General features: G+C 34.3%; 1 protein-coding gene and 1 pseudogene across 1 annotated transcript; one reads left to right on the top strand and one right to left on the bottom strand.

Moving 5' to 3' along the window:
• Positions 1-436: 436 nt before the first annotated feature.
• Positions 437-3,315, bottom strand: LOC105787643 (beta-1,4-xylosyltransferase IRX14). Its single transcript, XM_012614123.2, has 3 exons — positions 2,277-3,315; positions 1,640-2,179; positions 437-1,116 (listed from the first exon to the last, which is right to left on the bottom strand). The coding sequence occupies exons 1-3, from the start codon at positions 3,005-3,007 to the stop codon at positions 882-884; spliced, it is 1,506 nt and encodes a 501-aa protein (XP_012469577.1). The 5' UTR covers positions 3,008-3,315; the 3' UTR covers positions 437-881.
• A 5,909-nt stretch (positions 3,316-9,224) lies between these two features.
• LOC105787641 (U-box domain-containing protein 4-like) lies at positions 9,225-13,431 on the top strand (annotated as a pseudogene).
• The last annotated feature ends 154 nt before the right edge of the window (positions 13,432-13,585 follow it).

Below are 13,585 nucleotides of genomic sequence, written 5' to 3'. Positions count from 1 at the left end.
TAAAAGTGAAAAACATTAATCCTTCTCAAAACAAAATAAAAAAAGATCGAAATGAACTTCAAAATTTTAAATTGTTAAAATTATAATTTTAAAAAATTTCAAAAGAACAAATTTGAGACATATCATCAATAATATTTTAAATTAACTTGTTTATTTTCTTAAATTTACTAAAATTTAACTTGAACAAATTTTATTTTATTCGATTTAAAAATAAAAAATAAAATATATCAAGTTAATTAACTCAAAAATTTCACTTTATTTGACTTGATTTAAGTGAATAGCACGAAAATTTAAATCGAGTTAAGATAAACCAGGACATAAATAACCAATTTGGAAACTTATAAATTCTTTGTTTTGTAATTTTTTTAAATCTTGTTCTTTACAATGAATAAAATTAAAAAAAAAAGTATTGTAAGTTTACCAATAGATCCAGCAATTATCAATAATCATGTGACTGAATCTTTATTATTCTTGGTGTCGTATCTACCAAAAACCAACTACTAAACACAGCTCTATAGTTCCCTATTACAAAGATTATATGTATAAATTTGTAAAAACTAAGCATGTCGCAATCGAGCATTTCTCGAGACACAAAAGAGAACGACTCGACGAACATACGTTCCTTGATGAAGCAGATATAATCCATCACTCCAAGAAACTATGGATTGAAAAAGAAGAGAGTAAAAGATAAAAAAATACATAGTTGAAACTCAGAGAGGAACGTAAACGGAAATGCATGTATAAACTCGCCTACGGTAAAAGGGTGCACATGGATACATACCCAATGCCTGATAAGATCCATCTGCATTCCCCCCAACTCGGTCTTGGCACGGTGGTTTCAACTCGGTCAGGGTGTATACATTCCTGGGCTAATGATTTTTTTAGTTTTGTAATGTCTTGTCGAAACCTGTTGTGCGTCTGTCTGTTCTTGTTTCATCGTGCTTTCTTTTACTTCGACGTTTTGATCTGGATGTTCGTGTCTTTGTAGTATGCTTGATGACTGGTTCTTGGATTCCTATCACTGGCTTCTCGTGAGAAGGGAGTTCAGGGGGAGTATCGGGCCATGGAGTGCGTTTTGATGGGACGGTGACCTCCAAAGGTGGGTCAATTATCCATCTGCATGATGTGTAAAATTAATGAGAAGATAATACGGGGAGGAGACCGAGCAAGAGAAACCGATCCTGAGTTATCAAAGTCGAAAAACAAAATAAGCTAAAAAAACAACTGTAATGCTATAATTAATTACTTGAGTTATAAACCACATGGTTCCAGTCTATGAGCAAAAATCATACTCGACACAATCGATTTCTCGAACATTTGTGGTTATTTATACCACATTGTACCATTTTAATTCTAAGAAACTATCGAGGTGACTTAGTTTCATAAATGAATCAACAAGTGATGAATATTTGACCATGACATTTGTAAGAACGGGTGCTTAATTCGGCATTTCTCCATGCTACTCCCTATATAAAGATGTATTATAAGTTTGACACACCTAACAGTCGAGACGCATTGATTCCGTTAGTGATCTGTTATTCGAGTTTCTTAGTCTACAATCAGTTCGATATCAAACTAGTTGAGTACCATTAGGCAACACAATAATATTATAAGGAGAAGAATAGGATAAGATACTCACCTAGGAGGGAACTTGCTATCAGCACGAGCTTCAACTCGAAGCCACCAGAGCAAAACTCGACGTCCACAGCTTCCAAGAGGCTCCACCACCAATGGGTCTTTAACCAAATCCAATGGACTCTCGATATCCCCATCCAATGTATCGATATCTTTCATCCATTCCGGCTTATCTCCATCTTTCCAAAGCAACCTAGAATTCAAAACGAATCCCGACCACTCCAACTTCCTAGGCAGCACGGTCGCTCTATCATCGATATAAACCGCACTTTTCCCAGCAAACGGCAATGTGTTAAACGTATGCCACCCTGCCAACATATTAGACACGTTACAAGCCGGACCTTGAACCGGCATTCGAGGATTCTCCTCTTCCCCTCTCTTCTCAACCACCATCTCATCGATATTAGCCGAGTTAGCAAGTATTCCGACAGAAACCGCACCGAACCATTTCACATTTTGGATCTCATCGAAAAGTTCCATACTATGCATATTACTATCATCAGCAAATATAACAATTCCATCCAATATCTTCTCTCTTACAATTCTGTCCCCAAAAAATAAGCACAAAAAATCAAATCAATTTCTAAATTTTTTACAATCTAGTCCCTAAAATTGCATAAAATAATATAAATTACCGTTACCTTAAACCACGAAGCCGCATTTTGGTTTCCAATTTATGGCGTTCGTCCCATGAATTCGGCATCCGTTGACTGAATCCCACGTGGATGGTTCTCCGACCGGATTTGGCGATAAGCGACGCCGTTTCATTGCTAACGCCGCCGGCTTCAACGACGATCCAGACCAGATCGTAAGGGACCAGCATCAACGAATGCATCACACCGGTCAAATGCAGTGATTGGAACGTCCGTACATACGTCGGAGTGACCACGATAATTTTCCTGGGATCCTTCACACCGAATTGTAACCTCTGCTCCGTTTGGACCCTTTCGATGATCCGGTGTGCCTTCATAACCTCAACCGGATTCGGATGCGGCCACGGCCGGATCCGGATCCCGTGCCGCCCGACAACCACCCGGGAGTTCGTCGCCGTCTTGTTAGGAAACGGTAACGGGACGTTCCCGACGGGGTCAGCGGGAATAACTGAGCGGATATCTAGGGTTTTGGCAAGCTCGGTAGGGGAATGAAACGGTGAGGTATAGGTAGAAGAAGTGGATAACAAAAGGAAAACCAAACGAGAAAAACGGAACCCAAGGAGTAAGCTAATTAAGCAAGACAGACCATGGAGGACAAGCCAAAAAACGGCCGCCGGCGATTTAAAAGCTCCATCGGAAGAAGAATCCAACGGTCCCGATGATCTGAAACTATTACTCCGACGACCTAGATAACTCTGTTGTAGCGCCGAAAGCTTCATTTTTGGCCACAACCAAATCTCCGGCGACCGAAGCAACAACAGAAAAGCAAAAAGAGAAGAAGAAAGGAGAATCAAGATCAATTTTTTTTTCTGCCCAAATTTTTGTGGTAGGTTCGATTTGGCGGTGAAGGATGGGCTTAATGAGTTGATTAAAAGAAAGGATTTTTTTTAAAGATTACTTTGGAATCAAGGGATGCATTGATTTTTGGGGTTATTTTTCAAATTTACTCTGAATTTGATCTTGTTGCTTTTATGCTCTTAATTTGTTCTTCATTGTATACACTGAAAGTGAAGAGGGAGAAAACATGGAGGAGTTAGAGAGAGAGTGTGGGACAAAGACATTAGCCCATGATATAGGGGCCCAAGCCAGGTGGCAATACCAAAAGCTTAATTCTAATTTATTTTGGACATGATTAATTTTATCAAACAAAATGAATTTATTACTAAACTTCCACTGCTCAACCAATTAATTACTATCATTAAGAACAAAGAGAGCATAATTAACTTTTAAATTTTAATTTTTAATTTAACAGAGTTAATTGCAACATACATCTCGAATCGTTATCCATATTTTAAGTTGATCTATAATTTTTTGAAATGTTTGACTCGAGCTCCCAAAATATTAGTGTTGTATTAATCAATTTATTCCATTCGTATAGAATCTGTGGGTTGTTAAATGTCGGCTCGGATTTGAGGTGGACCAAATATAAAATAAGTTAAAAGATGTCATAGGTCCTATACTCTTTGAAATGTTAGAATTTAGTTACTATACTTTTATTTTTAGGAATTTAGTCATTTTACTTTTTAATTTTCAAAATTCAAGTCCGACTGTTAACACAGTTCATTTTTTGTTAAATTTGTTGTTGTGAAATGTTGAAATAAAAAAAACTCTTGGTAACTATGTAAGTAAAAAAGTTATAATGAACCTAAGTTTAACAAATTAACAATTAAACTCGAATTTTGAAAAGAAGCTGTGACTAATAGCATATTTTAACCTATAAAATATATTGATCAAATTTTAAACACGTGTATACTATTATATGGATGACTTGGATTTAATGAGTTAAAATGAAGATAGTGTCATTAAAATTTTAAATGATTTTTTAATACGTTAGACCCGAGTTGTTCATATGATGATGGGGCTATACTTTTTAAAATTTTGATCCACATGATTTAAATACGATTCATATTGTAGTAGAGCTAAAATTTGAACCCAAACTGGCAAAAAGACATGATTAATATGATATAGATATTTTGAAGACTAAATTATGTTACCTTAAAGTTTTGGACTAATTTAGAATATAATTTATAATTTAGGGACGTGTAATATAATTAACCACTTTTATATAAAAGGAATTTGAGAAATTTATAATACTAGGGATTTTGCTATTTTGACACTTTAAGAGATTTATCAAGTAAGTTATTGTTTTCAACAATATTAATTTTACAATTAATTATAAATAAGAAAGTGAATTAAGGTTAATAAATATCCTAAAACATAAACACCCTCTAAAGAAACTATACCTAATATTAATTACAATAAGTTAGCTATGTTTCCAAATTATAGGATGTTTTAGATTTTCATCAAAGCATATACCAAATTTGGCATTTTCATATTTTTATTTTCTCTTTCCAAAAAAATAATAACCCACCAACCTTTTATTCTTTTTGAGGGATTTAGAATTTTTTGGGTAAATTCCACCTAAGGTCACTAAACTATTAATAAGTTTACGTTTTAATTTGCAAAATGGTCATTGAATTATTTGAAAGTTTTCATTTAAGTCATTGAACTATTTGAAAGTTTTTATTTAAGTCATTGGACTATTAAGTTTTTTTTATATAAAAAAAAAGAGTTCAGCTAGCGAGCTCTAAGCAACGATGACACTCAGTACGGTAGATCAGTGGCGGAGCCAGGGGGTTGACAGGGCTCCCGACCCCCTAAAATAGAAATTTTTTCATTTAGACCCCTTTATAATTTATTAAATTTTAAAATAATAATGGTAAAATTGCACTTTCGCCACCAAAAAATGATGAAAATTTGATTTAATCTTTTAAAAATTATAAATATATAGACTATTAAAATGGTAAATTTGTATTTTTCCTATCGTAAAAATAGACAATTTAATTTTGGCGCCCCAAAATTTTTTTTTGGTTTTGCCCCTACGGTAGATCAATACTTAAAAGAACACACGATCTAAGTCAATCTGATGGTTAGTGTCAGAGATCAGAGAAGAAAGTTATAAAGATTTTGGCTTGTAGATTCGTGACTTTCAAAGTTGTTTCATGAAAAAAAAATTGAACTGTAGAAGATAAAGGAAATAAGAGCTTTCAATTGGTGTAGGTGAACAAGGAAGGCATGTAACAATGATTTTAACAGTTCAATGACTTAATGAAAACTTTCAAAATAGTTCAATGACCATTTTGTGACTTTTTGAAGTTGAGTGACTAAAACGTAAACTTACTAATAGTTTAGTGACCTTGAGTATAGTTTACCCAATTTTTGTGTTGGTTAAATCGCGTGTAAATTATGGCCAAATCAAACTTTAAAAAATGTAAATCGCAAGCAAAAACCAATCATTATTATGCCGTTAAGAGAAATACTTAAATATTTATAATAATTCATTAAAGCATTCTAATTATTTTCTTTATTTATGAATAAAATAAATGTGTAATACGAGATTATTGGTTCCTTAATTAGAAAAAAAAAATTGGTAGAGTAGGAAAGAGAGAATCGGTTTGGTGGAATGGATCTATTGATGGTTGAGTCGAGCCATATTTGTGTAAGCTTTTCTCACATTATTGATTAATTAATTGATTAAATTATTAAACAAATATGGAGATGGGGTGATAATATAATATGACCTAATTGATAGGGACTTGAAAATTAACAAGGTTGGTCAATAATTTTAAGAATCTTTTTATGTATGCAAGGGTATTTGGTAAGTATGTTATACGTAGAGAAAATGGTATGTTACTGATGCGTGATTTCAGATTACTTAATTTAAAGTGACTCACATCGTAAGAGTGTTGAAAGTTGATGATAGAGTTGCTTTTGGAGAAAACAAAGAATTGTGATAACGGAGGTTGATAGCATTTGTGTGTCTTTTAAGGAAATGACAAGAGTCCCCTTTACGAGTAAAGAGAAGTTCATGATATAGACTTCGTAGGTTGTCCAATAGAGTTATGGGTTAGGGGTGTAATCGAGCTGAGTCTGAATATTGACAAGCTCGAGCTCAACTCGAAATTCGAAGCTCGATACTCGACTCGAGTTTGATCGAATATCTATTTTTAAGCTCGATCACAACTTACGTATAATACATGGACTAATATCTATTTATATATTCGATACTCGACTCGAGATTGATCGAATATCTTCAAGTCATATCTATTTTGTCAAATATGCTTGTTAAATTTTGTTATTTGTCCATGTATTATACGTAAGTTGTGATTTAATCATATACCATAATTTGGTCAAATTTAGTTAATGTACTTCCCGAAAAGTCAAGTTTAGTCTATGCATTTTTCAATTTTTGAATTTTCAATCCTGAACCAAATGTTAGCAGTTAAATCTTTAGGTCAAATTCAACCCTTGGTCCGATTAGTTGTGGATTGAGTCCTTGTTCTCCATTTTGATCATGTTTAATCCCTATGCTTTTCAAATTTTGAAATATTAATCTTAACTCAAACTATAATCATTAAATCCAATAAGTAAAATAACATGGATTTTCTGTGAATATCATGTGAAAATAGCAAGTTGATATGACGTTGCACGTATGGTTATATGTTTGCCACATAAGACTTTGAAATAGTAGAATTTAATCGCTACTGTTTGATGAGTAGCAAAATTTCAAATTTTTAAAAAAGTACAGGGACTAAATCTATTACTTAAACATAGTATAGGGACTAATTGCAGAATTTGACCTATTATTTAAAAGCTTTTATTTCCTTGTTGAGGCCACTTTGGGCCATTTTCTCATTAAGGCTTAAACATTTTTTTTTTTTGTGAAAGCAAAGCTTAAATAATGTTGATTTCGAATAAAGGCGCAAACAAGGGAATATTAGATCACTAACATAATTCAAGCATGTTGAATAAAAAAAATCAATTTTTAGATTTTAAAATTTAAGTAAAACTATTAATATTAATAAAATTAATTTATTAAATTTAGGTTATTATTATAATGTCATTTAAAAAAATTAACAGTGTGACCTAATTCTCAGATTAGGGATCTAAATTGATTAAATCAATCTGTTTAATTTTTCCTCTTGGTCATTAACTTAACCAATTAATCTCTCGATATCACTTAGACGGAATAGGAACAATTGAATATATACTTGACAAGGTCTCCTCTTGATTTCACTTATCTAATTATTCACCTAAAGTGTTAATTTTAGGATTCTATGTTTATTCAATCCAGTCCAAATCCTTTCAGTTTAGTCCCTAAACCTTAAATTAATTAATTAACATTTCAATTAATCAACTACAATAGAAAACTAGTTCATGCCCATATTCAACAAACAAAACCCGTTCATTTTCATATTATTTAAATATTTAAATCACACAACAAATAATAGAGTTTAGAAATGCTTAGAAATCGAGTTGAAATCCTCGATTTGATCATTGAAATGAAGTGTAAACATGAAATCCACAGCCCCAATTATTCGATTGTAAGATTGGATTAAGAAATAACAAAAAATCTACTTAAGTTTGATGCAAAACTCAAAAGATACAAAAGGTCCCTGTACCTTTGAGTGCAAAAAAAAATGCAAAAAAGTATATCTAAAACAAGTAGAAACTAAACCCTAAAATTTACTCTAATGAAAAAGCTCTCCTAAAACATTTCTTAAAGTAACTTAAATAGTCTGAGATGTGTTGATCTAAAATGGATAAAAAAAACCCTACTAAACAGCTGACTTAAGCTTGAATTGACTAAGAATTGCCCCTATAGACTTTGCCTCATCACACTTTGATGTCATGACACCTAGACATTGGTGTTGTGACATCCTCAACATTCTACTCCCAGGGATGTTTACTAGCTTTAGTGTCATGACTGTGGTCTCTACTGTTGTGACTTGCACATTTGGATGACTTGGGCTCCTCAAACTTGGTGATTGCCCACAATATCGCAACCTTGAAGGCTCAATGTAGCGATCCTAAAGGTTGATGTCACGACATCACTCCCTTGATGTTGTGACTCCATCAACATTCTACCTACAGTGTGATTTTGTTGAAGTTTAAGTCCTCGTGGTGATGGAAGGCTTCAGTGTTGCAACACCAAGGATCTGGTGTCGCGACCTTGACCACAATGGCAACATTTCTTCAAGTTTTGGCCTTCACCACTTCTTGTACAAGCTCAAGTTATCCATTAAATTCCCAAAGGCATTATTTTTTCATTTTGGTCCTAAAAAGTACTCAAAATGCATAAAAACTAAATTCTAAAGTAAAATCTTATAATTACTAAAAAGTACTAATAAAGTTATAAAATACTCGAGTATAAGCTCATTAAGTGTAAAAAAGAGTTTAATTTGACATGTCAGTTTACAACATATCATTGGGCTTGTGACTGTCGCTATGAAAAATCTGTCATTATTTTGCTTTTCTCATTTAGTTTGAAAGAAGAAAAAACTGAGATTATTCTTTTTAAAATAAATTATTAAATCTACCTTTTTTAGCTTCAAGAAAAATATATGAGATTTATTTTTTAAATTTATATTAAATCAACTCTTTGAATCATATCCATTAAAAAGCGTGGATGAAGCTTGAGAGAAGAAGTGTGCTTCAAACATGGTGAATTGGGAAAGACTAGAGAACATTAAAGAGAATGAAAAGAATACGAAAAAACAAGGATATAAGGGAAAAGGAAATAAAGTAAAGTTAAAAATATAAAAAAAGGTTATTTAAAAAAATGTTTTTAAATTATGTGGTGATGATGTGGTTGACACGTCAGTATTTAACAGTATATTTGTACCACATAAGACTTCCGTTACACCATTAACACTGGATGACGACATAGTGACCAAAATATTACAAATTGGTAATGTTATAGTAACCAAAACGTAACAAATTAAAGTTTAGTGACCTAAACGTAATTTAAACCATACATAAGTGACTATTTTTATAATTACCCTTTAATATTTAAAAAACCTAAAAGGCCTAAAAAGTAAAAACCAAACCTCTATATCTAATTACCAGTCTCAACACACCCACCACCGTCTGGTATCCACTAAGCCACTACCATTTGGCATCCACCAAGTGACCACCGTCGTTCGTTTGCCACCATGGTACATAGTCAGATGTATAATCTTTTCGCCCTCCATATCTCCACCATCATCGTCTTTCACGTCTTGACCTGACACACCTTTGACTTCAAGCTTTAGTTGTCTTCCGACGCACACACATTCATTGTAGGATCTCAGATTCTTATAAAGGTAACTTGCAAGTCAACAATATATATATGCCAGAATTAGAGCTCTTCATGAGCCGGACCAAGTCAAAGCCCGATTCTAAGAAAATTTTCATGCCCAGACCTATTTTCGAGGCCACCCGTCCCATCCAAAAAGTTTATTTTACTACTCAAAAATGTTTTTTAATTGATATTTTATGTTCTATAATTAAATTTAAATTTAAAAAATATTTTTATTATTGAAATTAAATTTGGGTCTAGCCGGGTTAACTCAGACACAAAAATCTTTATCCAAGCCCCGCTCAAGTCGAGTCAAATCAACTACCCAATCCTTGGACAAGTCTAGTCAAAATCTTTGTTATTGACTGGTATTATTCTCTGCTGTAATTGCTTTGGGTTAATGATAATAGTTATTTTTTATGAATCAAAATGGAAAAATTGTTTTGTAATCTTTGTGAAGATTTAAGAGGAGTTCAAATAAGGGAATGAAAGTGTTGATGAGAATAAGAATAAGAAATAGATGAAGTATCTTTGATGGAACTGTTTTTCAGCATGTTTTATGCTTAATTAAATGTCTTCCTAGATCATATATATGGTGAAATTTCAGTTTGAGTTTTGATTCTTTGGCATCAAAGTTCCAGGCAATGTAACCTCATTAGTATGAGTTTTGACTGTTACACTCATCTTTATAGTTGGACTCACTCGTGGATAAATCAAATTGATCTTATTCGATTCAATTATTTCGGTTGCATTCCTTAAATTGATTTGATGATTTTGATTTGTATAAATTAATTGATTTATTTAATTATTATCATATAGGAACTGAATCGACGGTATGCACACCTTCATCTTCTGCTCATTTCTCTTTAATTTTATTGATTTTTCTAATAGATGTTGGGGCAATCCTTGCGGAGGACACCGCCTGCAGTTGAAAAAAATTGTGTCAGTGCCGGTGCGAAAGGATTTTGGATTCGATGTTACTGGAAATCATTGAGAATTTGCGTTTTAAAGTCTTGGAATTGTTTGAAACTCTTGAAGATGAACTCAAGGGAGAAGAGTCAAACCTTTTGCTTCGATTGTCTACTGCAGTAGTAAAGGCATATGTTAGTGTTGAGAAGTTGTAGAAGCATCTAACTTGTTCATGCAGATGAAGAATCATGGTCACAAGCCTGTTACTGTTTCTTATAGGGTCCCTGCTGGTGGCCTAGCTAGAAATGCAGCTGCCTTGGTTGATGGTTATAGTGAAGCAGGACTAATAGAAAAGGCATTTAACTTTGTTCTTAAGCTGCATAAGCAGGGATTTCTAGTGAGGAAGGCTTCTTGCTCAAAACTGCTTAGTTGTCTTTGCGAGGATGGTGATAATGTGACATATACAGTTCTTATATATGGCTTTTTGTAAAAGAGGATATGTAAAGAAGGCTGTAACCCATTTTAATGAAATGCCAAAGAGGGGCATACAGCCAGATGAAATTACCGAGTCAGATTTGAAGCATGGTATCGTGAAAGCTAAGAGAGTTGTGAGACATAAGGACCTCGGAGATTCAAGTGGCTGATTTATCTTCTTTGAATGGGCTAGCAAGGCATTTGAAGAATTGTGTCTCTCTGTAGAAGAATTGCTACAGAAATTTGAAACCTGGCAACCCATTTTAGACCTGTACCTTTCCGAGTAGGTTTAGTCCGGATTCTTGACTGTTTGATCATATTCAGGCGGAGAATTGCCTTAATGGGTGCGTTTTAGATAATAATATCATAGAAAAACTGAATTTTCTTATAAGCAACTATCAGTCAATACCTTGGATAATCACCTTCCCTTCCATTTTATGTCTAGGTTCTGCAAGTTGAGTCATTAATATCAAATATTCAAAATTCTAGCTTGGACATACATATACCAGTTCTTAAAGTCTTCCAATCAGCATCTTCCTTATGAATTGAGTTCAGCATCTCTTGAGGTAATTTACAACCCAAAATCATTGAAGTTAAAGCTCGTATTTTGTTTTCATGTTTACAAGTAGATCATAATTATCATATTGTCTCAATGATTACCAAAGGTTTTTACTAAGATGAGAGGTCATCTACTGGAGGGTGAATGGCATCTGACCTGTAAAGTTTTAAGATGTAAGAAAATAATTAGATATCCTTTTGTTTCGATTTTTATGTTTAAAGAAAGCTAAGAGGTATCGACATTTCAGGAGGTCTAACAAAGTGGTATGATTGATTGCAGCAAATTAAGCATGTAGGATATGAACAAGAATCATCCGTCATTAAGGAAGCCGTATGGGATCGAGTGGGTAGTGTTGGACCAAGCTCAGAAATACTAGTGAGAATTGCCGAGAGTTTGAGCTTGAATTCAAACATGGAGATTCTGATAGAGGCTGTTGCCCTTGAAAAGTTGAAGGAGAATGCTGAACAAGCTGAAATAACTACAGAAGTCGAGTGTATTGATAAACTTATTGCTCTTGTAACCCACATGCATCGTCGCCTTGTCTTAAAAAAACAATCTCAGACCTGTTGCCCAGTTCTTATACCTCCTGATTTCATTTGCCCCCTTTCCCTACAGCTAATAACCGATCCGGTGATTGTGGCATCGGGACGAACATATGAACAGGCTTTCATCAAGAAATAGATTGATCTCGGGATCACTGTGTGCCCCAAGACACGGAAGACTTTGGCTCACACGCTTTCTATACCTAATTACACAATGGAGGCACTGATTGCAAACTGGTGCGAGTCAAACAATGTGAAGTAGCCTGATCCCATGGAGTCCACGAGTTTAAATCAGGTCTATCCGCTTCGTGCAACCGAGGTTAAGAAGTTGGTTGAGGAAATGAAGAGTACATCAACTGACACTCAAAGGGCAGCCACAGCTCAACTCAGGTTACTTTCCAAGCAAAATAAAGATGATCGGACTATAATAGCCAACTATGGGGCAATTAGCTTGTTAGTTGATTTGCTTTGTTCACCAGATACAAAGACTCAGGAAAATGCTGTTACTGCACTTCTTATCAAATATTTATAACAACAAAACGGCAATTGCTAATGCAAATGCGGTTGAGCCTCTGATTCATGTGCTTGAGACTGGAAGTCCAGTAGCTAAAGAAAACTCGGCTGCCACTCTCTTCAGCCTTTCGGTCATTGAGGTTAACAGAGCCAGGATTGGAAGGTTCGGGTCAATCCAGCCTCTTGTTGATTTGCTGGGGAATGGTACTCCTAGGGGAAAGAAAGATGCAACATCAGCCTTGTTTAATGAAAACAAGGCCCGAATTGTGCAAGCTGGAATGGTTGATAAGGCAGTCGTTCTTTTGGCAAACCTTGCTACAATTCCTGAAGGGAGGACCGCAAATGCACAAGAGGGTGGGATTCCCAGGCTTGTTGAGGTTGTTGAATTGGGTTCAGCGAGAGGAAAGGAACATGCCGCGGCTGCTCTTTTATATCTCTGCACATGCAGCTCTAAGTCTTGTAGTGTGGTGCTGCAAGAAGGAGCTGTTCCACCATTAGTGGCATCGTCTCGGTCCGGCACTCCGAGAGCTAAAGAGAAGGTATACTGCTTCTAAATCATCTCCTTTATTTAAGTCTGAGCAAAAACAATATCATAAGCTTCTGCATGTTGGAGGCACAGGTACATCTGAGCTACTTTCGAAACCAACGACATGGTAATGCTGAAAGTGACTGAATGTCAGGGAACACAACCTTCATTGCCGTCCAAGGTATTTTGGTCTATAATGTTTGCTGTACATTTGATGTTGCAAGTGATGCATGTGAAAGTTTTGCTGCTTGAAGTTACAGGGTTTGTTGTATAGAGAAGAAAATAAAATAAATTTTTAGAGGATTTGGTTGAGAGTCAACTTGTTAAATACCTTGTGTATATGAGAAATTGTGCATGTTGGAAAGGGATTTTCATACATTTTTGACTCACTGTTTTTCATACACTATTAAACATTCAGATTGATTTGTAAGCTATTCTTCCTTTGTTTGCAGGCTACCAAGATCATGAATTTATGATCTATTAACCTTGATTTTGTTCCATTTGCTTAACCCTGTCCATTGAAACTTATTTAAGCTACTATTCAGCTACCAAAATCCACTTTTATATATGTATATTTTAATATTACATAAATAAAAACGTGGTTTTAGTTAAAATGGTAAAATTAAAATAAGTAAAGATTTTAATATTTTGGGT

This window comes from Gossypium raimondii, chromosome 2, assembly GCF_025698545.1.
Source record: "Gossypium raimondii isolate GPD5lz chromosome 2, ASM2569854v1, whole genome shotgun sequence".
NCBI classification, from domain to species: domain Eukaryota; kingdom Viridiplantae; phylum Streptophyta; class Magnoliopsida; order Malvales; family Malvaceae; genus Gossypium; species Gossypium raimondii.
This window is presented reverse-complemented; position numbering and strand designations above follow the sequence as displayed.

Bases quoted from the DNA above. Each gene is read 5' to 3' on its own strand.
- LOC105787643 (XM_012614123.2), bottom strand. From the start codon at position 3,007: ATGAAGCTTTCGGCGCTACAACAGAGTTATCTAGGTCGTCGGAGTAAT. The intron at 2,180-2,276 runs GTAACGGTAATT...TTTTGGGGACAG, and splicing joins ATGCGGCTTCGTGGTTTAAG to AATTGTAAGAGAGAAGATAT. The intron at 1,117-1,639 runs GTGAGTATCTTA...CACATCATGCAG, and splicing joins GATAGCAAGTTCCCTCCTAG to ATGGATAATTGACCCACCTT.